General features: G+C 42.5%; 1 protein-coding gene across 1 annotated transcript in view; it reads left to right on the top strand.

Annotated features, from left to right (window-relative positions):
- Window positions 1-27638, top strand: part of LOC136862731 (LIM homeobox transcription factor 1-beta) — a 263477-nt gene that overhangs the window by 217304 nt on the left and 18535 nt on the right. Inside the window, exon 5 of the mRNA XM_067138957.2 lies at window positions 16650-16850. Coding sequence (XP_066995058.1) covers window positions 16650-16850 — 201 coding nt within the window. The remainder of the gene's footprint in view (window positions 1-16649; window positions 16851-27638) is intronic.

Raw genomic sequence — 27638 nt, 5'->3', positions numbered from 1 at the left:
GATTCGATATGCTTTCTGTAGTAGTATTATTATTTCATATAGCCCACTACTGCCTCTCAACAAACCGGGCGAGATGGTCGTGCGGTTAGGGGCGCACAGCTGTGAGCTTGCATCCGTGAGATAGTGGGTTCGAACCCCACTGTCGGCAGCCCTGAAGATGGTTTCCCGTTGTTTCCCATTTTCACACCAAGCAAATGCTGCGGCTGTACCTTAGTGAAGGCCACGGCCGCTTCCTTCCCATTCCTAGGCCTTTCCTATCCCATCGTCGCCACAAGACCTATCTGCATCAGTGCGACATAAAACAAATAGTAACAACAGCCTCTCAACAGAGGAACTCAGCATTCTCCGCTCTAACACTGATGGCGAGAAGATTGTACCGGTTATTGCTTTAAGGGGAAGTACAACTAAATAAGCATCCCCAAATATAACATTTTTATAATAATAATAATAATAATAATAATAATAATAATAATAATAATAATAATAATAATAATACCGGGCGAGTTGGCCGTGCGGTTAGGGGCGCGCAGCTTTGAGCTCGCATCCGGGAGATAGTGGGTTCAAACCCCACTGTCGGCGGCCCTGAAGGTGGTTTTCCGTGGTTTCCCATTTTCACACCAGGCGGATGCTGGGGCTGTGCCTTGATTACGGCCACTGCCGCTTCCTTCCCATTCCCAGGCCTCTCCTGTTCCATCGACGCCATTAGACCTATCTGTGTCGGTGCGACGTTAAAAATTGTAATAATAATAATAATAATAATAATAATAATAATAATAATAATAATAATAATAATAATAATAATAATATGTTGTCTATAGTTGTCCTCCCTAAATTAAATATAGGCTACGTTAATTGCACATCGGGCAGTGCCCAGTCTCATGTCATTGAGCATTTAGATGGAGAAGTGAAATCTGACTTGATTCCTTGAGGACAATAGTGATGTTGCTATTAGATTCCAGCATGACCGGGTATGAAGACCACAAGTCCTGACGGCCAGCTATATCGGCGAACCACCAGCAGTGCTGTATACCACAGTCGAGTATTAAAGATCACCGTGTAGAACAGCTTCAGATTACAGCCTTACAGCTCTGAATTCGGGAAGCGGTGGGCTGGTTCTACCGTCGGCTGTTCTGAGAGTGGCTTTCCGTGCTTTTCCATCCCCCCGCTAAGGCGAATGAGGGGACAGTTCTTTTTATAAGCCACGGCTGCTCCTCAAATAAACGCAACACATCTACTGGCCTGAGAAAGGGCTTCACCTTCAAGGACGCCCGCCGCACTCCGTCAGGGTACGGAATGAAATCATTTTAGTAGTGGCCTAGTAGTATTATTCCCGGTCTAGAATGCCAAGAATAACGGCCGAGAGGATTCGTCGTGCTGACCACACGACACCTCGTAATCCGCAGGCTTTCGGGCTGAGCAGCGGTCGCTTGGTAGGCCAAGGCCCTTCAAGGGCTGTAGTGCCATGGGGTTTGGTTTTTTTTAGTAGTAGTATTAGTAGAAGTATGAAAGATCAGGCCAAGTCTGTTTATGTTCGGTCTTTTCTGTCTGTGTCAAATCTGTCCCTTCAGGTAATTCCTTTGTTTGCTGGTACAATAGTACCACCACCACCACCACCACCACCACCACCACAACCTATTATGAGTGACAAAATAATTTTGTTTAAATTATTATACACTAGTCTCTCTTCCTCTTTTCGGGCTGGGTAGCTCATTCAGTAGAGCGCTGGCCTTCTGATCTCAAGCTAGCGGTTTGATCCCGGATCAGTCCGGTGGTACTTGAAAGTGCTCAAATACGTCAACCTCTTGTAGGTAGATTTACTGGCACGTTAAAGAACTCCAGCAAGCGAAATTCTGGCACCTCAGCATCTCCGAAAATCGTAAAAGTAGTTAACGGGACGTAAAACGAACAACATTGTTATTTCAAAATTAATTCCAAAGGCAGGCATTTATACAAGTGGAGACATGTGCTTCCCCTAGTGCACTGTCACTGCATTGTCCTGCATAATAGGCTTGCAGTGGTGTCTCAACGGCGCGCTAGCCGCCAGCGCCTTGGAAAGGTGTAGCAATCCAACTGATGAGCACACTGCTACACTGGGGCGAAACGCTGGTAACTTCACGATTGAAAAAGCCAAAATAGCTTCAATGTTTTTAAAATTAATATTTATTAACTTCTCCTTCCTGTCCTTTTCTGAATGACCTTTGGTCGACATTTTTTGAATGAATTTAGCTCAGTTTAAATGCAGGATGCCTTTCCTGACACTAACCCTATGTGGAGTGATGTATTCCCTATTGCGCGTTTTTGTGGTGGTTTGTTGTGTGGTGTGTTGTACATATTTGATGATGTGTATTAAGACGAACACAAACACCCAGCCCCGGAGATACTGTAGAGGAATTAATTAGACGTAGAATAGTGTATTTACACAGGTTGGTAACTGTTGCTTAGCGTGAAGCAGAGCTGTAATAAACACATTTTTGCTGTTGGTGGTAATGAGCACATGCAAAAAAGAGATGGTTTAGGTCCTGAATCGACTGGCTATCACAGGAACAATATGGTGTGTCCACTACGTTGATGCGATAAAGGTGACTTCTAAAACTTCCGTGATTGAAGCGCATTCGAGTGATAGTCGAGATGAATCGTCGTTGAGTGTTCCATTGTGCAAACCAAGTACGTCGCGGGGGATTCTGTTCAATCGTTGAGTAAAATTTACCTTTGTGGCTCTTTGTTTCCTCCCACTTTTGTGACCACTGACTATAGGCTCGCTGGAACATAATCACTGTATAATCAATGAAGTTGCTGGGAGTATTCAGGACCTGTCCACTGACACATGCTTTCTTCGCTAAGTCATCTACATATTCATTATGTGGTATCCCGATGTGGACTGGGACCCATACGTAGTTTACTCTAGAACCGCGTCTTTGGAGTTCATATGTTTTTGAATAATACTGATGTGGTAAATATTGGGTTTCTGGAAGATAAGCGGTGTAGATAGTGTGGAAAGGACGCTCAATGAATCGGTAAGGACCGTCCTGTTTTACCAGTCTGCCCAGCCTAAAAGACTTCCGGCATCTGTAATCGCTGATACTACATGCACCATGCGTGTGTCTGAATAACAGTCATTCCTCGTCAGGTCACGATGCTATTGCCTGGACGGGATTATGTCGATAGTAGGTACGTGTTCATGATGTTCTGGATGATCAGTGTAAATCGGCTTCGATGATGAAGTGATGTGGTTCGATTGGAAGACAATGGGTTACATAGACGTCTAATTGACCCGGCTGTGGAGGGAAGAAAAGTAGAGGAAGACTGAGTCGATGATGGTTGGGTTCACTTTATAATGATTCCAAGGTGGTATAGAAGTAGCCGACGTGCACATAGGGGTTTGTGATGACTCTCAGATTCACAAAGCCCTGAAGAGTGAAGGCTGGGATGCATAACAGTTCACTAGACTATTATTACGTTCTTCATCCGGGTTGGCTCGTGTTGTTGTTTTGTGTACATTAGGTATAATCATTATAAAAAAGAAAAAGGAACAATGAGCAAATGGTGTATGTTCATCGCAATTAGGGCAACTTTAAGCATTATCCAAGCGTAATTCTCTACCTATGTAGATAAAAATCCTGCGGGTTATGTCTATACGATCAATAATTGTTTCTGAGAAGCATCCCTGCGAGAAGGTTATGTAATACCTTGCGCTTGTTCTTATTTTAGGCGACTTCAAGTTGCCGACATTTCGAATACGTGACAGTATTCTTTATCACGGAGACTTTTATAGCCTCACTCGATCCGAGGTAAACAGTCTTCACAGGCAGATTAAACCAACGACACAACCAAACCGATCGAACAACGTAGACTAATAGTTGTTTAACGGACCGTGGAAGCTTCAACTCTGGGACATAGCAGTCCTTAATGAAGATGCAAGTACGATGGTTATAGCTATTTGTCTAATTTTCCTGCAAGTGTTTTAGATTATTAAGTGACGCCAAGGTATCGAAATTTTGTCCTGCAGGAGTTATTCCGCTTCACAAAAGCCAACTACATTGAATTGCTGATTAAAATCTCTCTTAAATGCCGTTGAGTTCAAACGGAGTCGAACCTGCTATCTTCAGAATGGAATGACTGCGGCTAGCTGACTGTACCAAGGAGGTCGTTAGTGGTTATAGTTGCCGTTCCACATTCACCTCCTCTGTAATGTCATCCCGGTTGCAGGTATCAGGGGCTCAGTATCGAACAGAAAAGTTGAGGTTGTGGCACGTATTCGCACTTTTCAAAATGAAACCCTAGCCTGCTTTTTGAGGTGGATCATTTTCTTGTTTCTGTTCAAGACTTAGTTGGTCAGCTATTGAATAATGAACAACGAACATTTTTATGAAGTGTCTGTCTGTTAGGTTATCAGCCCAGAGGCTGGTTGGATCCTCAAATAGCACCACCAAAGGTTATGCGATTATAAGGAAACCGCAAAAATCAATGGCAGCACCAAAATGAGGCGTACTAGGCAAGACGAGGAGTGAGGTAGTTTGCCATTGCTTTCCTCACTGGGTCAGAAAGTACTATTGCAGCACGACTGACCCTATGGGCAACACCTTTCATGACACTCAGACACACTGGTTGTGTTCTGAATGTCATTACTCAGCACCACCCATACCCCAGCAGCTTCCATATTGTCACAGCCATGGATAAGACTGGGACTTTGGTGAAAGCTACACTTTACTCTGGCCTGTGCCAAGATATGGATGCAAAAGTACTGTATCCATCAAGAAATGGCAACAGGCAATTTTATGAAGTATTCAGCTAAATTTGAACAATGAAATGTTATTATTATGCGGAGATGGGTTCTCGATACTTTCAATACTTGGATACCCAAGTGGTATTGATATCGCACAATACTACTACTGATGAGTTTGATACTATTTTGATACTATGTTAATTGAATACTAAAATTTAAAACGAGTGCTGTTAACTTGCCAGAAGTGGCAGATCTCAAAGCTGTCACAAAGAGAAAATGTCTCAACTCATGAGTTTCAAAATAGCAGATAGCGGATTAACATGAAATTGGGCTCTTTTATAGTTCTACCGATACCGCAAGAAAAGGGATTTTCCTCCGAATTTCTGAAGATGTTGTGTTGCCAGTAGGCCTATGTCTGAAGTATTCATTTCTTTGAAAGTCATGCATCAGGGCTATAAAACATGTCAAACCGGGTGAGTTGGCCGTGCGGTTAAGGGCGTGCATCTATGAGCTCACATCCGTGAGATAGTGTGTTCGAACCCCACTGTTGGCAGCCCCGAAAATGGTTTTCCGTGGATTCCCTTTTTCACACCAGGCAAATGCTGGGGCTGAACCTTATTTAAGGCCAAGGCCGCTTCCTTCTCACCGAGCTCGATAGCTGCAGTAGCGTAAGTGTGGCGAGTATCCAGTATTGGGGATATAGTGGGTTCGAACCCCACTGTCGGCAGCCCTGAAGATGGTTTTCCGTGGTTTCCCATTTTCACACCAGGCAAATGCTGGGGCTGTACCTAATTAAGGCCACGGCTGCTTCCTTCCCACTCCGAGCCCATTCCTGTCTCATCGTCGCCAAAACACCTATCTGTGTCGATGCGACGTAAAGAAAATAACAAAAAAAAAGCAAAAAACATGTCAAATTGTAACTCGAGGAAGATATTTTCGAATGCGACATTACACTAATTTGTAGCATTATTTATTTTCAATTTGGACTGGTATGGAGAGCCACGCTCCACCTACAAAACAACGTAGTTCTGAGTGTAACTAGTAACAGAGACTTTCAGCAAACAAAATCTTTGGTCAGTTTAAACTATTAAATCACAAACAAGGAAGCAACTTACTGTAAACATGTCAACTTTAGCATGAAGATTACTGTTTTAAAATTTCAAGTCGGTTGTTATTTTTGGGATGAGCCGGTACGTTTCGTAATCGACTATTTTTAGATAATATGAGTGAAGTGTGGGATTATTTCCAATCGGATTCTATCAGTGCCATTTGCCGCATTTGTAAAAAGTATTTTCTCGCGAGGAGTAAAGTCTCACAACACTAACAACCTGAATAAACACGTCACCTCAGCTTATAAATTTGTTTTTACTAAACATGAACATCCGAACAAAAACATGTAACACGTGAAGAAATGGCCTGTGCCCGTTCATTCCATTTCGAAGCCATTGTCCTTGTTGTCATCGCCATCAACATCATCACAGTATTCAAATACAAGCCGTCCAACTCGCACGTCTTTTCTGGACGGTAAATCCAAATGTAAACCGGGAGATAATCGATCGAAGGTTATTACACGAGAGCAGCTTGCCTGATACACAAAGACAACCTGCCAATTAGCATTGTAGGAGATGAAGGATTTGAGAAGTTGATTCCGCACCTTAAACCTATATATACTATGCCTACTCGTAAAAAGTTCGGCTCCATGACTAAATGGTTAGCGTTCTGGACTTTGGTCAGAGGGGTTCCGGGTTCGATTCCCGGCAGGGTCGGAATTTTAACCATAATTGGTTAATTTCGCTGGCACGGGGACTGGGTGTATGTATCGTCTTTATCATTATTTCATCTTCATCAGGACACGCAGGTCGCTTACGGGTATCACATCGAAAGACCTTAATTTAGCGAACCGAACATGTCCTCGGACACTCCCGGCACTAAAAGCCATACGTCATTTCATTTTCATTCGTAAGAACATATCAAATGACATTCTCCCAGAACTGTATCAGGAAGTAGAAACAAGAGTAAAAGCTGAGCTCCGAAGTGCAGATAGCACAGCTGTTAGGACGGACTGATGCCAACCGACGACTACCTAAGTATAACTGTTTACTATCGCAATCAATCAATACTGATCTGCAATTAGGGCAGTCACCAAGGTGACAGATTCCCTACCTGTTGTTTTCCTAGCCTTCTTAAAAATAATTTCAATGACATTGGAAATTTATTGAATATCTCCCTTGGTAAGTTATTCCAATCCGTAACTCCCCTTCCTATGAATGAATATTTGCCCAAATTTGTCCTCTTGAATTGCAACTTTACCTTCACATTGTGATCTTTCCTACTTTTTTTTTGCTAGGGGCTTTACGTCGCACCGACACAGATAGGTCTTATGGCGACGATGGGATAGGAAAGGCCTAGGAGTTGGAAGGAAGCGGCCGTGGCCTTAATTAAGGTACAGCCCCAGCATTTGCCTGGTGTGAAAATGGGAAACCACGGAAAATCATTTTAAGGGCTGCCGATAGTGGGATTCGAACCTACTATCTCCCAGATGCAAGCTTACAGCCGCGCGCCTCTACGCGCACGGCTAACTAGCCCGGTTTTCCTACTTTTAAAGACGCCACTCCAACTTCTTCGTCTACTAATGTCATTCCACGCCATTTCTCTGCTGACAGCTCGGAACATACCACTTAGTCGAGCAGCTCGTCTTCTTTCTCCCAGTTCTTCCCAGCCCACACTTTGCAACTTTTTTGTAACGCTATTCTTTTGTCGGAAATCACACAGAACACATCGAGCTGCTTTTCTCTCAACGACTGATCGCACCTTCCGTTCCAAAATCCCAGTGAATACTTTGCCTGGTATACTAATTAATGAGATACCTCGATTGTTGTTGCAATCCTTCCTGTTCCCTTGCTTATAGATAGGTGCAATTACTGCTTTTGTCCAATCTGAAGGTACCTTACCAACACTCCTTGCTAATCTTAGTACTCTATGGAGCCATTTCATCCCGGCCTTCCCACTATACTTCACCATTTCAGGTCTAATTTAATCTATTCCTGCTGCTTTATGACAATGGAGTTTATTTACTATCTTTTCCACTTCCTCAAGCGTAATTTCACCAACACCATTTTCCTCCTCCCCATGAGCTTGGCTGTTCGCAACACCACCAGGAAGATCTCCTTTTACGTTGAGAAGATGTTCAAAATATTCCCTCCACCTCTCCAGTGATTCCCTGGAATCTATTATGAGTTCACCTGAATTACTCAAAACACTGTTCATTTCCTTTTTCCGTCCCTTCCTAAGATTCTTTATTACTGTCCAAAAAGGTTTCCCTGCTGCTTGACCTAGCCTTTCCAGGTTATTACCAAAATCTTCCCATGACTTCTTTTTGGATTCAACAAGTATTTGTTTCGCTCTGTTTCTTTCATCTACGTACAAATCCCTGTCTGCCTCTTCTCTTGTTTGGAGCCATTTCTGACAAGCTTTCCTTTTACGTTTACAAGCTGCTCTCACTTCATCATTCCACCAAGATGTCGCATTTTCCCATCTTTACACACAGTTGTTCCTAGGCACTCCCTTGCTGTTTCTACTACAGCATCCCTGTATGCCACCCATTCCCTTTCTATATCCTGAACCTGCTTACTGTCCACTGTTCGTAACTTCTCACTGATCATATCCATGCACGTCTGTCTAATTTCCTTGTCCAGGAGATTTTCTACCCTTATTCGTTTGCAGGCAGATTTCACTTTCTCTACCCTAGGCCTAGAGATACTTAGTTCATTACAGATCAGATTCCTAACAGATTTCCTGAATAGCCTTGTGCTTGAAGAATGTATTCGTAACTGCTAAACCCATACTCGTACAGAACTCCAGCAAACGCTTCCCATTCCCAATAGCTTCCACATCTTCCCCACATTTACCAATCACCCTTTCGTATCCTTCCGTTCTATTTCCAACTCTCACATTGAAATCGCCCATTAGCACTATTCTATCCTTGCAGTTGACCCTGTCCACGATGTCACTCAATGCTTCATAAAACTTGTCAACTTCATCCTCATCTGCACCCTCACATGGTGAATACACTGAGACAATTCTAGTCCTAATTCCTCCAACTGGAAAATCTACCCACATCAATCAATTATTTGATCAACCTCACTTAATTGACCACGAATCTCTTCTGTAGCTCTGTGTAAGGCGTGAGCTAAAATGCACCATTTTACTACATAATGCTTTCAGTGGATTGGTAGCTTTTACCACTTAGGCGCAGCATCTCTTACGGAGAGGAGTAACGGCACCCATAGTCCTATCGAAAGGTCTACTAATGGTAGGAACATGTTTTTACTAATTGTGCACAGTTCATTACAATATTTTCACCGGGACCATCTTCTTCTAAGTTACCACAATGACATTCGCAGCATATATTCCCATAGAGTCTATTGTTTCATCAATGATATACATACTTTTTAAATTTGCAATTCGTTATCTGGTTTCTTGAACAGTTTTGTTTGTAGCTTCGGCGGATGCAGTTCCTTAATAACATGGAAAACTCGAGAAGAGAGTTTGCCTGTATATTTTGGATGACCCAGTTCATTTAAGGGAGTGTCGTTAGAAAGAAAGGCTGTACAAAGTTCTTCACAAAATGGTGAATAAAATAGTCGGGATTTCCTTAGGAGCTTTTACTGTAGTGTTCTTCCATGTTCGACACGTTGTACTCCATGTTTGTGTTTTTCTGTTGCCACATGTTCTTGAACATTACATGATTTCTCCACAGCTACTTTCACGTCGCATAGTTTACAAATAATTTATATTATTGGATTTACGTCCCACTAACTACTGTTTAGGTTTTCGGAGACGCCGAGTTGCCGGAATTTAGTCCCGCAGGAGTTCTTTTACGTGCCCGTAAATCTACCAACACGAGGCTGACATATTTGAGCACTTTCAAATACCACCGGACTGAGCCAGGATCGAACCTGCCAATTTGGGGTCAGAAGGCCAGCGCCTCAACCGTCTAAGCCACTCAGCTCGGCATCATACCGCAGTTTACAATACAGTGTGTTATCATCACTCGAAAACACTTACTCACCACCTTGAGACGTGAACTGTTGTAACTTTAGTGCAATACTGTAGCGAAGCCAGAATCGACCGATATGGCAGGGGGGGGGTCGTGTTTAAGTTTCAAAATGATGGTAGAACGTAATGAAGGTGCGTGTGCGTGCGTGTGGTGCACGCATGCACGACTGTCTTAAAGACACAGATACAGGTAAATTATATTGATATTCAGATTTCAGTGCCGGTACATTACAAAATCTTACATAAAAATACAGAACATAAAGAATATGATCAAAGTGAATAGCTTTACGGTGAATGTTATGTAAAGATTAGGCCCACAGTATAAAATCCAACTTTCGAGGTGTCTTAGAGAATAGATTCAAGGGATCTACTGGATTTGAAATTTTGTCTCTGTAATATTTAAAGAGTCGACTTTCACTTGTTTATTGTCAGTTTCCGTTTTATATATTTTGTAAATATTCCATGCGGGAGGATTCTAACCACGGTAACCCTCCTTTGGATTCGCCCTTGGTCTAATACTTTGCTTACTTTAGGATTCCTTCTTCTGAACTATACTACACACAGTACATATACTTCCTACTTCAACACTATTCAGTAACCTCTGTGACACTTGTCTGCATTACGGTGCCCATAATGTACCGTATCCTGTCTTAATTTCGGCCTAGCTCAGGGTAGAAGCGCGTGGTACGTGCGGATGTGGGCAATAAAGTATCTAATTTATAAAATATACTAAAGTATATGGACAGGTATACGTACATATAAATCTAGTGAATGGAAACGCAGGTAATCGGGCAAAATAGATTTATTAAATTAAAATCATGAATTAAAATCATACTAAATAATAAAAAAATCAAACAAAGCGAAGAACCGACCATAGGTTGGTCAAGTAAAATCATACGCACATGTATATGAATCAACAATATTGACAAACGTTTACAATTAGGAAAAACGGGTAACGAACCAGAGAAAATAAAAAGACATGTTTACATGGAATATGTTTGAATTACATGTATTTTCATTATGTAAAACCGTTCAAGAGATGCGATAGTAATATCCGAAATACTAGTAATTGGCCTAATTTACATATGGACATTGCGATCACCCGGACACAAATATATAAAACACTTGTTCAGGACTGTGTCTGAATTACCCATCCAAAATAACACAGATTCTAATCATATGGGTCCGTACCTATGAGTAATATATAAGGACAGAACCTTACCTCCCCAAAATAATTAGCCATCGGTCTAAGTCTCCCCGTTAATCAACAAAGGGCAACACCACAATACAGAAATAAATGCAATGGACACAACAATAAACAGGAAAGGATAAATAGATATAAATCACACCTGCAAAACAAAACACACATATAATATACACTGAAGTTGATAGAGGCGTCGGGTTTCGATCCCAACATATCCAAGCTCGGAGGATTTCATGTCTCACACACAGACACAACATATCAACATAACTTGACACGACGGGGAATATCAGCTGGTTAGCAGCAAACATCAAATAACTGGGATTTGTGGACCGGCATCTCACGCAGGTAACGGTATCGTTTGTGAACTCTTTCACTCTCTCTGCTCTCCGCCCTCAGCCTACAGCTGTCTCGACGGATCCTTACTACCTGGGAGAGCAATTATCACGTCGGGGCCTGGCTGACATTGTCAGTGCTACATAATGGCATGAAATTCTCATTGATAAAATATAGCTCACAGCCTTACACATTTTCTCCCATAAAACAGACTTGCTTACCAATTCATATAATCATAGTTCCAAATATATCACTACGTCATTTATCACCTATCTCTTGTCATCTCAGCCCCGTGAATATATATCGGCAAATCTCTAGTCTTACATATGAGAGATCCTCGGTTCGACGATCGCTACATTCATGAATTTGCCTGCCACCGTGCTCAAAGACCCTATTCTACTCTCGATGTTGACAGATCTCCCTTTGTGTTTCTTCGCAGTTGAAATTCATGAGTCATCCACAGAAAGATCTTAACATATGCTGTCTCTAGTCCAATCCGTTTAATATTGCGCCGCTGACGTCGTTCAAATCCAGTAGGTATTATGAAGAATCTGCCCAACGACTCTATCCAAAAATCAACTCACATAGGAATGAAATGCTAATAACTAATTCACACACCTATATGTAATTTATTCTGACCCTTGTTCCATACAAGTTATATACAACACTTAGCTCGGGGTCTTAAAATGCATACATCCCTGAACGTATTTCATTTCCCTTAAAATGAGCACATCAAATGCCACTCTGGCTTACATTTAAATATTATTTTACTTGTTTAATTATAACCTAACTAGTGCATCAAAATATTAATTCACATGCTTGTAGAACAAAGAGACTTATATTAGCAGCAACTTCTTTACCAGCGACGACTCACATGACCGCTATGTCGTGCGTGCCTAGCCCATGATGACGGTACGCAGCACATGGATGTAGGTCCTCTGCTCGGCTCCGGGATACTTCATAGTTGTCGTCTGCTTGATTCCGGTCGTATATGGAACTGTTGAGTTACGTCAGAAACATCTATTTCACCGCTTAGCGTGAAATCATAAATCACATTGGTTGATTTAATAAATATCCGAACATTTGTGATTGGCTAACATTTTGAGAAGCAGAGAAGGGATAGAAGGGCTAGTGACCTTTAAACGCCAAAAACAATCTACAAACAATTCAGTTTAGAAAACTTATAAATACCAAAATTCCCTTGAAAATAAATTGTCCATCCTCCCACCAGAGGGGGCACATAAATCGACAGTAGAGACACCTGTTGATAAAGTTCGAAACTTCTTCGGAGATAAGCTTCGCTGTTCATAAGGCAGATTGCCTTCTAAAAGGCGCTCACTTTAAATGAGTCCGCCTCCGTAGCGTAACGGTTAGTGTTATTAGCTGCCGTCCCCGGGGGCCCGGGTTCGATTTCCGGTACTGCCGGAAATTTAAGAATGGCAGGAGGTCTGGTATGTGGTTGAAATGGTACATGCAGCTCACCTCCAATGGGGGTGTGCCTGAAAATAGCTGCACCACCTCGGGATGAGGACACGAGTTTGCATTTTACTTTAAATGAACGGATTAGGTGTGCCTCCGGTACAGTTATTATTATTATTATTATTATTATTATTATTATTATTATTAGGCCTATACTTACTGAGAATACCACGATTAAAGGAAGCTCAAATCACATGACGTTTCACACACACCAAAAATATGTAAGTGAGAAGTTGTCATAAATTGTACAGCTTCAGAGCGAATAAAGGTGTCAGACGGACGGCGAAGGCGATGGATTGGTTGCTTTTCTTTCCTCTAATTTAAGGCAACCGTAGTGGACAAAATGTACCTTACTTATTTCATTTCAGACAGATTACTTCGAGGATTCCTGGAGTCACCTTTTTTTCTCTTCTTTCTTTGCTAACGGCGCACCGGTTCATTCAGGTTTCATGGTGACGATGGCATAGAACAGGGACTGAGAAAAAGTGGACTTAATTGAGATACATGGATGGAATTTTCCTTGTGTATATGGAAAACCAACGGAAATGATTTTCAGAGCTGCCAACTGAACACACCATCTTCTGAAATCTATACAACAGCTATATGTCTCGAACTGCGCAGCCAACTCGCTCGATGGTGGAGTCACTCTGGCTGATTTAGGTTCTTGATCGGAGGTTTAAGATGCCCCTTCTGAAGTCACGAGGTTTTTACGTGAGAATTCTAACCCAGGATCCACATGAATTTGAAACTCGGGTATCCGAGTGGAAAGACATTCTTCTATGCATCATTGACAGTGTTCCTGGAATAGGACAGTAGCCAGGCTGAGTAGTTAAGACGGTACAAGCGCTGGCCTTCTGAGCTCAAGCTGGAGGGTTCGATCCCTGCTCACATTAGTCCGGCGGTATTTGAAAGGCGCTCGGGTCGGTAGATTTATTGGCACGTGAAAGAACTCCCGTGGGATAAACTTTCAACAATTCGCAGCGTCTCCGAAAACCGTGAAATTAGTTATCTGGATGTAAATCTATTATTATTAAATCTATAATAATAATAATAATAATAATAATAATAATAATAATAATAATAATAATAATAATAATAATAATAATAATAATTATTATTATTATTATTATAATATTATATTATATATATATATATATATATATATTATTATTATTATTATTATTATTATTATTATTATTATTATTATTATTATTATTATTACCGAGCCAGCTGGTCGTGTTCTTAGGGTCGCATAGCTGTGTGCTTGCTTTCGGGAGATGGTGAGTTCGAATTCCTCCATTGGCAGCCCTGAAGCTGGTTTCCCATGCTCATACCTGGCAAATACTGTGGCTATAACTTAACTTCTTTTGATATTTACTTTACGTCGCACCGACACAGCTAGGTCTTATGGCGACGATGGGATAGGAAAGGGCTAGGAATGGGAAGGAAGCGGCCGTGGCCTTATTTAAGGTACAGCCCCAGCATTTGCCTGGTGTGAAAATGGGAAACCACGGAAAACCATCTTCAGGGCTGTCGACAGTGGGATTCGAACCCACTATCTCCCGGATGCAAGTTCTCAGCTGCGCGCCCCTAACCGCACGGCTAACTCGCCCGGTGTATAACTCAATTAAAACCAAGGCCGCTACTTTCCCAATCCTAGCTCTTTCCCATCCTTGTGTCATAAAAAACCTTCGAATGCGACGTCAAACTATTAGCAAATATATACGTTAGGCCTATTGTAGTTTTAAGGGACCAAATGTCGACTGCCTCAACACTTCGTTATAGAAATATGAAGTAGATATCGAGAACGGATGATGAGTAACGACTGTGGGTGGGATCAGTTCTCTAAATTAGGGCCACACTCCGTAGACAGTAGCTCTACATAGGGGTGGAGGGTCGCGGTTGAAAACGCGGCAGTTTACATAATCATTTTGTGACCGCTGAGGTAGAGCATCAGACTTGCGGTGCTGCGGTTTGTCCGCGAACGAAGAGTTCAATAGGCATGCATTTTAAACAGAATTTCCTAGAAATTTTTCCAGTCACATTTCAACGAAATTCAGGGACCGTGTCTTGTGAAAACTTTCCTAATTCTAGACCCATACATGTGAAGTAAAAACACAAAAGTAGAGGCTTTTAGTTTTATGTCGCTGTTGATCGTAGATATATGATCTCCAGTTTTTCGTGAAAAATGAACGTGAGTGATGTGAGGTTTCAATTTAGAAATAACTCATGTTTTGGGCCTAAAACACAATACTAGTACAGGGTAAGTGACACATGCACCGGGCGAGTTGGCCGTGCGCGTAGAGGCGCGCGGCTGTGAGCTTGCATCCGGGAGATAGTACGTTCAAAACCCACTATCGGCAGCCCTGAAAATGGTTTTCCATGGTTTCCCATTTTCACACCAGGCAAATGCTGGGGGTGTACCTTAATTAAGGCCACGGCCGCTTCCTTCCAACTCCTAGGCCTTTCCTATCCCATCGTCGCCATAAGACCTATCTGTGTCGGTGCGACGTAAAGCCCCTAGCAAAAAAAGTGACACATGCCGGTAATCATGAGAGCTTTCGTCCATACCCCTGACGAGGAGTGGTTGACTTCAACGGTACTACAAAGCTAGAGGAGACTCAGTTAATAATACATTCGTGTGGCTATTGCTAGCCTGGTGCAAACAGACCTTCCGAAAAGGGTGGGTGTCATCTGCCGTGTTGTTGTTGTTGGGAAGGATAGTGTTGTGTGTGATGTATAAGTTGCAGGGATGTTGGGTATATTACGAATATCCAGTCCTCGAAGCAGAGGAATTAACAATTTAAGGATAAATACCGAGCTCGATAGCTGCAGTAGGTTAAGTGAGGCCAGTATCCAGTATTCGGGAGATAGTAGGTTCGAACCCCACTGTCCGCAGCCCTGATAATATTTTTCCGTGGTTTTCCATTTTCACACCAGGCAAATGCTGGGGCTGTACCTTAATTAAGGCCACGGACGCTTCCTTCCCACTCCTAGCCCTTCCCTGTCCAATCGTCGCCATAAGGCCTATCTGTGTCGGTGCGACGTAAAGCAACTAGCAAAAAAAAGATAAATCTCCAACCCGGACGGGAAGTCGAACCCTGGGCCCTCAGAACCGAAGGAATCATTCAGCCAAGGAGCCGGACACTCCAGTCAATGGTAGTGCTTCAAGGCGTATTAAGGGAAAGCAACTCATTTTCGCAGCGGTGGTATGTGTTCGCAAGTGATCGGGCCAGGATTTGGATGAAAGCAATCTTCTTTGATTACAGCCCCATCTGTAACTGGCCACCAAGGTTTGGATTTTACCGAGCGAGTTAGCCGTGCGGTTAGGGTCGCGTAGCTGTTTGCTTTCATTCGGGAGATAGTGGGTTCAAATTCCACCGTCGACAGCCCTGAAGATGGCTTTCCGCTGTTTCCTATTTACACACAAGGGTTTGCCTAATTAAGGCCACAATCGCGTCCTTGGCTATATGTCTATATTGAGAAAATGAAAATACGGTCATACGAGTGTCATGAGTGAATCAACAAAAAATAAATATTTCCAGTATGGTTCTACAGATTTTTCGTGACCGATTATCGAACGAGAGACCTCATCCTTTTCGATCAGATATGCTCAAAAGTTAAGAAATAATTATCAAAGATTAGATAATTGTACTCACTTAAAGCCAATTTCCCTCTCTAAAACATTTCAAAGTTCAGACTGCATCGCTTATTGACTTAAAACTATCAGCGAGCCCTTTGTAACTGAAGCACCTTTCATAAGTGACTCCTATTTCCCTTAACATGTCTCTTTCTCACACATATATAACATAGTGAACATGATATATCAGCAGAGTCGCTCTCTGTCCGCAGGTCCTTCAGGAGCGACCCCGTTTTTGAACGACAGCTGCAGCGACACCGAAGCAAGCAGTGTCCACGCTGGGACAGGAGTCACGGACGACCATCAGCACCATCATTTTCTTCCCATCAAAGAAGAGCTCATGGAGAGCGAGGAGACGGTGTTCTACAAGGCGACGGGAGACCATCACACCCACCCCCAGGACTTCGTTTCAGGTAATATCGGCTCTCTCTGTAGTCTATTTTTTAAGGAGTACTCAGTTATATTGATTTAGGAGCTGTACTATTTTAGACTAGTGCATTGGAGCTGTAATATTGTGCACCAACAGCTGACTTAGTGACCATTTTGAATGTAAGTCCAACCCTTATCTCGTTTCTCTACGGCGTTGGGTAGGAAGTGAGATGTATGTTTTTTCAATTTGTTTTATGTCGCAGACACAGATTGGTTTTATATCGCAACGATGGGATAGGAAAAGCCTAGGAGTGGAAAGGAAGCGGCCGTGGACGTAATTAAGGTACAGCCCCCGCATTTGCCTGGTGTGAAAATGGGAAACCACAGAAAACCATCTTCGGGGCAGCTGACAGTGGGGCTCGAATCCACTATCTCCCGGATGCAAGCTCACAGCTGCGTGCCCCTAATCGCACGGCCAACATGCACAGTTAGGTGAGATGAATGTCCGTAGGAAGTTTTTACGACCAGATGCCTTTCTGACGTCAACCTCATCACAGGAGTTAATGAGACGAATGGCGTGATATATGGTAGAAGGAAGGGAGAGGGTGAAACCTGGTGCCGGCTAGTAGCCTACTCTTGTCGAATAGAATCATGGGATCGGCTCAAGGCTTAACGTCCCCAACCGACGGACGGATCAGAATCAACAGCGTCATAATGCCTGAATCCATATGAACAATGAGGAGAGGTTTGGCAATCTAGTGATTAGAAATTGTATACCACCACACTGCCGGCCAACATTCTGACGGTGAAGATTGTTTCGACCAACGGGGCGCTAACCACGGTGTCAGATCATATGGACTTGATGCCTTAACGCTCATGGCCAGCAGGTGGGCTATTGTGTATTCACAATATGATTTTCACTCTCCAAGCACATGGATATAGCGTACATGAGGGAGACAGATTTGTCAGTATTTACACTTGTGTACGTTACTGTAATTAATTTAGAATTGCTGTTGCAGTAATGCCCTTACATTTTCCTGCTGTATATTTGGAAAATCAGTCCACCTCTGTGGTGTAGTGGTTAGTGTGATTAGCTGCCACCCACGGAGGCCCGGGTTCGATTCCCGGCTCTGACACGAAATTTGAAAAAGTGGTACGAGGGCTGGAACGGGGTCCATTCAGCCTCGGAAGGTCAAATGAGTGGAGGTGGGTTCAATTCCCATCTCACTCATCCTGGAAGTGGTTTTCCGTGGTTTCCCACTTCTCCTCCAGGCAAATGCCGGGATGGTACCTAACATAAGTCCACGGCCGCTTCCTTCCCGTTTCCTTATCTACCTTCCCATCCCACACCACGGCCCCTGGACAGCACAGCAGGTGAGGCTGCTTGGGCGAGGTACTGGTCATCCTCCCCAGTTGTAACCCCCGACCCAATATCTCACGCTCCAGGACACTGCCCTTGAGGTGGTAGATGTGGGATCCCTGGTTGAGTCCGAGGGAAAAACCAACCCTGGAGGGTAAGCAGATCATGAAAGAAAGAATATTTGGAAAATCAGCGGCGAAATTCACACTTCAGATAACCGTTGTCAGCGCAGATGGTGTAGGAGTATCGTGCCTGCCTTTTACACTGAGCAGCGGTTGCTTTGTAGGCCAAGGCCCTTTAAGAGCTGTTGTGCAATGGGGTTTGGTTTGTTTTTGGTTTCGTTGTCAGCACAGAATCTGAACGCAGAATATTAAGATTCACAGTCTAATGATCGTACCGTCAAGATTATGTTCGTGAATCAAGGATTAAAATATAATTTCCAAACCATACAATATTTCTAATTCAGGAGTGATCTCTCCCAGTCTCGTTTAATTCCTGCCTTACAGTCAGCACGGCAGACTTGAGCTCGTTAATTACAATTTCTCCGGGCACTATTTCCCTGTATCAAGATGAGAGCTAATAATCTTGTTATTCTCCCCCGAAAACAACAGTCTACAACTAAGTCGATTTATACTATGTTAAAGTAGCCGTTATACAATAATAATTATAGCTGAATCACTTTTGTATACAGCGATGATTAAAGGATGTAAGAAAGGAAAATTAGATAGAATGTCGAAATATAGATTCTGGAGGAAAAGTTTGGATTTCATAGTGGAAGACCTTCAGTATGATTCAAAGTATGGAAATTAAATTCATAATAATAATAATAATCATAATAATAATAATAATAATAATAATAATAATAATAATAATAATAATAATAATAATAATAATAATGGGCCACTGTGGCTCAGGCAGCAGCGCGCCGGCCTCTCCCCGCTGGGTTCCGTGGTTCAAATCCCGGTCACTCAGTGTGAGATTTGTGCTGAAAAAAGCGGAGGCGGGACAGGCTTTTCTCCGGGTACTCCGGTTTTCCCTGTCATATTTCATTCCAACAACACTCTCCAGTATCATTTCATTTCATCTGTCATTCATTCAGAGGAGTGCGACAGGCTTCGGCAGCCAGCACAATTCCAATCCTCGCCACTAGATGGGGACTTCATTCATTTCATTCCTGACCCGGTCGAATGACTGGAAACAGGCTGTGGATTATCATTTTCAATAATAATAATAATAATAATAATAATAATAATAATAATAATAATAATAATAATAATAATAATAATAATAATAACTGTATTGACTCATCTACAGCTCATCTACAGAGTTGCAGACCTTCTGAGTTAATTTCATTTAGCCATGTGACAGTGAGTGTGCCACCCGATATCTTTAACCCAGGTAATGCTGCTGAATCTCTACTTAAATGTAACGAGTTACATTCAACTTCCGTAGAAGTATAATTAAGTCATGAGGTACATGTATGATACATGGATGAAAAAAGATCAGTCCTTCCTCTAGAATAATAAAGTACCGAGCTCGATACCTTCAGTAGCTTAAGTGCGGCCTGTATCCAGTATTTAGGAGATAGTGGGTTCGAACCCCACTGTCGGCAGCCCTGACGATAGTTTCCCGTGGTTTTCCAATGTCTAGGAATGGGAATGATTCGGCCGTGGCCTTTATTAAGGTACAGCTCCAGCATTTGCCTGGTGTGAAAATGGGAAAATACGGAAGGAAAACCATCTTCAGGTCCGCCGACAGTGGGGTTGGAACCCACTATCTCCCGGATTCAACATATATAAGTAGCTTCAATCATCTGTTGTCTTTCTAACGAAGTACGTATAATTTCCCTACCGTCTGCCCGGCAGACGGTTGCAGCTAAGAAATGACAGACCGTCTAGTTAGACAGTGAGCAGTTGGGGGGTCAACATACCAACAGGAATGAAAATATATGACAGTTAAGATTATTTAGATGTAATAATGATGATAATAAGAGCCTCCGTGGCTCAGATGGCAGCGCGTCGGGCTCTTACCGCTGGATTCCGTGGTTCCAATCCCGGTCACTCCATGTGAGATTTGTGCTGGAAAATGAGGACGCGGGTCGGGTTTTTCTCCGGGAATTCCAGTTTTCCCTGTCATCTTTCATTCTAGCAACACTCTCTCCATTCTCGTCTCACAGCGTCTATCAGTCATTAATAAATCACTTTGGGAGTGGAGACCCCATTGTAATAATAGCCTCTATATGCTTCATTCATTACATCCCTGACCCGGCCAAAGACTGGAAAACAGGTTGTGGGTTTTAATTTTCGATAATAATAATAATAATAATAATAATAATAATAATATGACCTCAGGTACCGAGTAGCAGACTTTCAGATGTGGTGCCATTCAGCCAACCCGACTAACAATTTTAAAATTCCGATTGTGCTGTTGTCTAGCAACCAAGCGGAATTCTACTGGACAGCTTCTATGGCTGAGTTAATTTTATTTTGCCCGACGGCACTGAGTGTAACACTATTCTTTAACTTGTCAACAACAATGTCATGTACAGTAGTGCCAAGAATTTTGACCACCCTCTGCAAAAATCGACTACCACAGCTAGTTCGAACCAGTGAAGTTTGGATAATGATTCGATCACTTTGCCACTGATCCAGTGAGGCAGTTACTATGAATAAAGTTATGTTAAAGCAGGCAAGGAAGAATTAAATGAGTGATGAAGATACTCTTTCTATCCTAATCCGTTTACCCTCCAGGGTTGGTTCTTCCCTCGGACTGAGCGAGGGATCCTACCTCTACCACCTCAAGGACTGTGTCCTGGGTCGGAGGAAAACTACTTCGAGGATAGATGAGGTGGGAATCGAAACCCCTCTTCTCAGTTGACCTCCCGAGGCTGAGTGGACTCTGTTCCAGCCCTCGTACCACTTTACAAACTACGTGCCAGAGCCGGGAATCGAACCCGGGCCTCCGGGGTTGGGAGCTAAACACACTAACCACTACATACCGCAGAGGCGGACGATGAAGATATTCGGGTAGAAATTAAAGATGAAGTGATTGTGTCATAAAAAAGAAGAACATAGACATATGATGTGTACGTGGTATTAACAAGATATCTAAATGAAGAAAAATTGGTAAAATGTGGAGTGAAACTTCAAGTGAAAAGAAGAAGCAGACGAATATTATCCAGATTACGATCGATGGATCTGGTTAGAGATCAACACAAAGCAACGAGATGTGGATGAGCAGTGGAGGAAAAATAGAGTAAAATGTGGAGGAACCATAAATGTTCCGTATACACTGCATTTGGATTAAATGATATGATTATGATGATCATCTGAACTGTCTTGTGCACTAAAATAGTAACTTCAGAAGGAAAATGTATCTTTTTTGTCGAACGGATTACATATCTGAGGACGCTATAGGGCTGTAAGCAACACAATTATAAGTTATTTCCTGAAACAAGTAAACACCTGAAGCTATAACCACATGCAACAGGCTGGCACAAACTAGCCATTCTGAGATCACTCAATAATAGTGTAGTTCCAGTAAGTCAGATCTGAAGACAATTTGACAACTAATTGTATTTTATAGAACTGAGTGATTGTAATATTGCGATATTTCAATAATTTTTGAGTAAGTGTTACAAATTCCGGAAGATAAAATTATTTAAAGAATGCAGTGATGAAGTGCAAAATAGCTACATGATCCAAACCGCGCAGCCACTCGCTCCATGTAAAGTATTTTATTTCACTTCCAGATCAGTATAGAAATAGCCTTAAAGACTACATAAAAATGAATTCAGAAAAATAAAATACAGTACGAATACGCAACCAGCCAAACTTATTCGACTGCTACGGTTGAAAACGAAGAGGGGCGGAGAGCAAAGCAGTGAGCAACGCGACTAGTAAAGCTTTTTCTTAGCAAATCATGTATGAAAGAGGGTTGTGATCACGGAACATGCGTGAAAATCTTCGCAGTCAGACTGTTAATTATGGACGAGTGGTTGTTACTGGAAAGGTATACCTCCAATATCTGTTATTTGCTGCAAAACGCAGGTACCAGTAACAGTGGTAGAAGTTGTAGTGTGCACCCAATAAGCAAATATAGGATTGCGTTGAGAGAATTTCACCATCTCGGTACTCAGTTACGCAGTGAGCCAGAGAAATGCCATGGACTTTTTTTAATGACTACAGCAACCTTCGAGTATATCGCCGATTGCGCCTAGAAAAACCGCTATGTGATAATATTTCAGCCTAGAACTCTGACCGGAAAAGTAATGTCATCTAAGGATGAACCAAATAATATTTGTTCTAAGTGCTGCGGGTCAGTATTTATACCCTAAACATTGTCATATGACGGAATTTTGAGATACAACGACGATGTAGCAGCAAGGACGGCTTAAAAAGCAGGCAAACTTAACTCCAACCAATCAGACTTACAGAACGTTTTTTGATTACAAGAACGTAAGAGATTGTGGTATTGTGTGCCCCTATAGTCCAAAAGGAGAATTCCCAATTAAAACTGCATAATTAATTGATCGATATCCATGTTTTATAGCGAGGTGCAGCGATATCAAATTGTTTTGATTGCTGTGATTTGCTCTCTTCCTCTGATACAAGTGAGACTCAGCTCTTCGTTGCGCTATGCAAGTTCCAATCTGCAAACGTTAGTACGGGTAGGGTCAACGTTTTCATTCCGTACCCGGACAGAGTACGGCTGGCCGGTTACGTAGCGCATACCTATCTACGAAATGTCACTGTACTATTTGTCCGAAATGGAACCTAATAATTGCCTTTACACAAATGAAGTCGTAAATCTGCGGTAAATTAAGAAATAGTACGAAATATTTTACTTGCTGACAATGATATGGATACATACTTTACTACCTTAAAATTATTTTTTTCTGCTACGTCGCAGCGCTTGCGTATGTGTTTTGTTTTTGTTTGTATGATGTCTTTGCTCACTGAAGTTGTTTTCATTAATTAGGTGTCGTTTTCTTCATGTTGCTCATTCGATTTGTGCCCTAACTCATTCATTAAATGATATATTTATTGGCCTAGGGATCATGCTATTTTCCTTTCAACAAAAAGTAATATATTTATTGGTCCAGGGATCAAGCTATTTTTGCTGTTTGAACTGCCCGCGCTAGTCGCATGGACTAAAATAATGAGAATTCATAGTCCGGCTCCATGCCTAAATGGTTAGCGAGCTGGCCTTTGGCCACAAGGGTCCCGGGTTCGATTTCCGGCAGGGTCGGGAATTTGAACTATCATTGGTTAATTTCCCTGGCACGGGGGCTGGGTGTATGTGTTGTGTTTATCATCATTTCATCCTCATCACGACGCGCAGGTCGCCTACGGGAGTCATATCAAAAGACCTGCACCTGGCGAGCCGAACCCGTCCTGGGATCTCCCGGCACTAAAAGCCATACGCCATTTCTTTTTATGAGAATTCATAGACACAGAACTCCCATTCGTCGGAGCTAGCCCTGGACTTCAAGAAAACAAAAAACAAAAGACGGCACGATCAGCGGAATACAACATAAGGGAGTCCTGTCTACAGCTCGTAAATACGTATACATATTTTTCTAGTAACGACGGTATTTCTTAATTTACCGCAGATTTTTTACTTCATTTGTGTAAATGGAATTATTATGTTCCATTTGGGACAAATATCAGAGTGACATTTCGTAGACAGGTATGTACTACATACCCGGCTGGCATCCTAGGCGATTATGCCGTCTCTCAGATTAGGGAGATTTGGGTTGGTCACGTGATTAGCGGAGAATATGAGGTGGGTGTGGCCATGGCCTATAGGAACTATATAGCGCAGGAGAATAGACAACGATGGAAAAGCATTTTCAGTACAGCCGACGGTAAGAACCAGCCTCTTCGCCTCCTGTAAGTAAAGCTGCAAGGCTAGCCCAAGCTAGGTGCTGTTAAGCCGAAGCTTAATCTACTCGGTAAAAAAACACCAAAACAACAACAACAACAGTGGCACGAGTTGCCGGGCTGAGTGCCCCAGACGGTTGAGGCGCTGGCCTTCTGATCCCAACTTGAAAGTTTGCTCAAATACATCAGCCTCGTGTCAGTAGATTTCCTGGCACGTTAACGAATTCCTGCAGGACCAAATTCCGGCACTTCGGCGTATCCGAAAACTGTCATTATTAGTTAGTGCGACGTAAGTTTAATTACGCTGATTCTCTCTCTGCTCCACTGTTTTCAGCCTAAGGGTTACACAATCCACCTGCCACAAAATTTAATCGCATAATGCAACGTTGAATTTCTTTGCCTGATAGCAGAGAAACTTCTAGCCCCTAACATTGCAATGGAAGTATATAAAGCGTGATTTCCGAAACATATAGCACCTACACAGCTGAGGGATATGTGAGGCTTTATCTAGATCCCAAAGAGAGGCGAGAAGAAACAGTACGAGAGCCAATCCCTGGCTAAGACGCCGGCTGACTGCTGGGGAAAGAGCTTTGTCGCAGAATGTTGCCATCATTACATTCCTACTTAATGGTCCTGCTGCGGGAGGGGTATGCACTTGGGGACGAATCTCTAGGGGGAAAAATTGAAAATCGTGTTGCCACATTCTGACAAACTAAAGGGAGGTAGTTAGGGCGCAGTGAGGCGGGAGGTGGTGGAGGGGACATAACCTAAATACAGAGAACATGATTTTACGACGAGCGTCCGCAATACCCTCCCCCTCTCGCCCCCATTTTGTGACTACAGCGGAAGCCTGAATGGCGAATCGATGGCAGAGCTAAAGGGAGACAAATGACTATCGGAATGTGGATGAAGCGGGGCCTAATGATCGGATGCTCACTTTTGGATTGAGACGTGGATCCATTTGCGAACGTTTTATGATCAACCACGTTATAACGAAAAGAATATTCAATTCTTGAGAATATTCCAACAGCGCGAGTAAATTACCAGCCAGGTGCTAGTCTGAGGTTAGATGGCTACGGGAAGTAATGGGCCTCATGACCCTAGAACTCGCTGCTACTGCATTCAACACCTCAATAATCCATCCAAACGAGGTCATTTCTTGTTCTAAGTATACATGAGTATACAGGTGGTATTATACAAATTTATACAAAAAAGTCATATTCGGAGTGACGAGAAAACCATATCTAGTAATCACGAGTTTAGGACAACTGCCTCAGCGACTCAAGAGCAGTGTCCGACTAATGGTTTGCGGGTTCAGTTCCGATAGTGTTTGACGATTTTTGAATGGCAGACAAAAATCTTGGCATACCTTGCCATAATTGTTGGCTTGTTAAAAACCTTCGGTCGCGCACTCTTGCACTCGCCCAACAAAATTAACTCACCCGGTAGAGTTCTTTTTTTTTTTGCTAGTTTCTTTACGTCGCACCGACTCAGATAGGTCTTATGGCGACGATGGGACAGGAAATGGCGAGGAGTGGGAAGGAATCGGCCGTGGCCTTAATTAAGGTACAGCCCCAGCATTTGCCTGGTGTGAAAATGGGAAACCACGGAAAACCATTTTCAGGGCTGCCGATAGTGGGGTTCGAACCTACTATCTCCCGAATACTGGACACTGGCCGCAATTAAGCGACTGCAGCTATCGAGCTCGGTCGGTAGAGTTCTGCTGCAGTGCGAGATGACAGTAAATTGGTATGTTGCTACTTAGACCTTCATAATGCCTGCTACTTGGTAACGGAATTATTATTATTATTATTATTATTATTATTATTATTATTATTATTATTATTATTATTATTATTATTATTATTATTATTATTATTATTATTATTATTATGTGATTCGTGGAGGGGGTTACTGTAGTCAAGTCCTAGTTCGCAGACCATGGGCAACGGCTGAGTGGCCAAGCAAGTAGTCCTGAGAGCTGGGATACCAGTTGCTATGGAATAGGAGTGGGCATCCAGGACATATTCTGAGTCATGTCCCTCCTTGTGCTTAGGGGGCTAGGATTATAAAATCCACCGCTGGTCCCTAACCCATTACAGGAGAGAATCTTACTGGGGTTATGTGTAAGTAGGGTAAGATCCTGCTTCATAGAATGTCAACGGAGCACGCTCAGAAAGTTTTAAGAAAGCCTCGGACCTATGTGAGTAACCGAGTCCCACTTCTATTTGACAGGCGACTTGGCGCCAATTTACTGTTTCACCTAATCGAATTCGTATGCATGGCTGTACGAATTGTGGAATACCACAATAAAACTTATGATCAGACAAGTTTAAATCACAGAAAGCATACATACATACATACATACATACATACATAAGCAAAGCAAAGTCACCTCCGTACAGGCCATGAAGGCCCTTGGAGGAGTGGAAGGTAATGGCTTCCACCATTGTTAACCTCGGCACGTGATGGGGTAGAGGCATTCTACTAACTTCAAGCTATAAAATTAGGAGTAACAAATTCAGACAATTTCAGATGAACATAGTTATAAGCCACATCAACAGATATTTAACTGCTAATTGCTTCCACATGATATTCTATGTAAATATTATTGTTAATATTGGTAGTTCTACTAAATTATTATTCTATGGTTATCAAATCTAACGCTATTGTTCATGCATTTTCATAAGATACGGCTCCAGATACCTACGTATGACGCATGTTCAAATAATCAGTTTTCGGGACAGAAGAACCACCTACAAATATTTCCTAATCAAGCGAGAAGATAACGTCATTTTTTGTGCCCTAACAGTTCACCAATATGTTCAAGAAATCTTCAGAAACGTTGTGAACGATGTTTGGCACAAGATGGTACACATTTTGAACATATTCTGTACCAAAGGAAGTAAACAACACTTGGTGTGGTTTGGTTTGCAGCATACGGTATATACAGGGTGATCGGATACAACTTGAACCGGATTAGAGGGTTCATCATACTGATCAATTATTTGGAAAGATTGCTTCAATATCAAGCGCCGTGGTCATTTTATCAGCTGCTGAAGTTAGCCAATCAGATCGCTTCGTGGGAGAATTCAAAAGGGCTTTGGGTGGCGATGTTGGTAAATTTCCACGTGGCTTGAGACCTTCTTGAAGATACCAGCATCACACACAGCCGGTGTCCCCGTAGCGTACTTGCTGTAGCGCAATCCTGTCAGCTCAGTGATCCGTGTTCAAATCCCTCCTGTGGCGAAGTATTTCTTCCTCGGTTGGTGCTCTCAAGTCAGTCTTAAGCCGTGTGAAGGTTCATGAACACCGCCTCGCAAAGCACGTTTAAATTCGCCCATGAAGCGATCTGATTGGCTAACTTCAGTAGCTGGTAACATGACAACGGTGCGAGATAGAGAATTACATTTTTTCAAATTATTTATCATATTAATAACCTTCTAACGCTCATATACTTGGTTCACCTTGTTTCCGACCATCCTGTATATGTACTGGTCACGTGTGCTACTGGATTGGACGTCGTCGGATATTTTCTTCGACACCTGCGACAACGCTTACCTGCTGTCCCACAGGTGGGATTGTAT

Source organism: Anabrus simplex, chromosome 2 (genome assembly GCF_040414725.1).
Source record: "Anabrus simplex isolate iqAnaSimp1 chromosome 2, ASM4041472v1, whole genome shotgun sequence".
Taxonomy (NCBI): Eukaryota; Metazoa; Arthropoda; class Insecta; order Orthoptera; family Tettigoniidae; genus Anabrus; species Anabrus simplex.
This window is presented reverse-complemented; position numbering and strand designations above follow the sequence as displayed.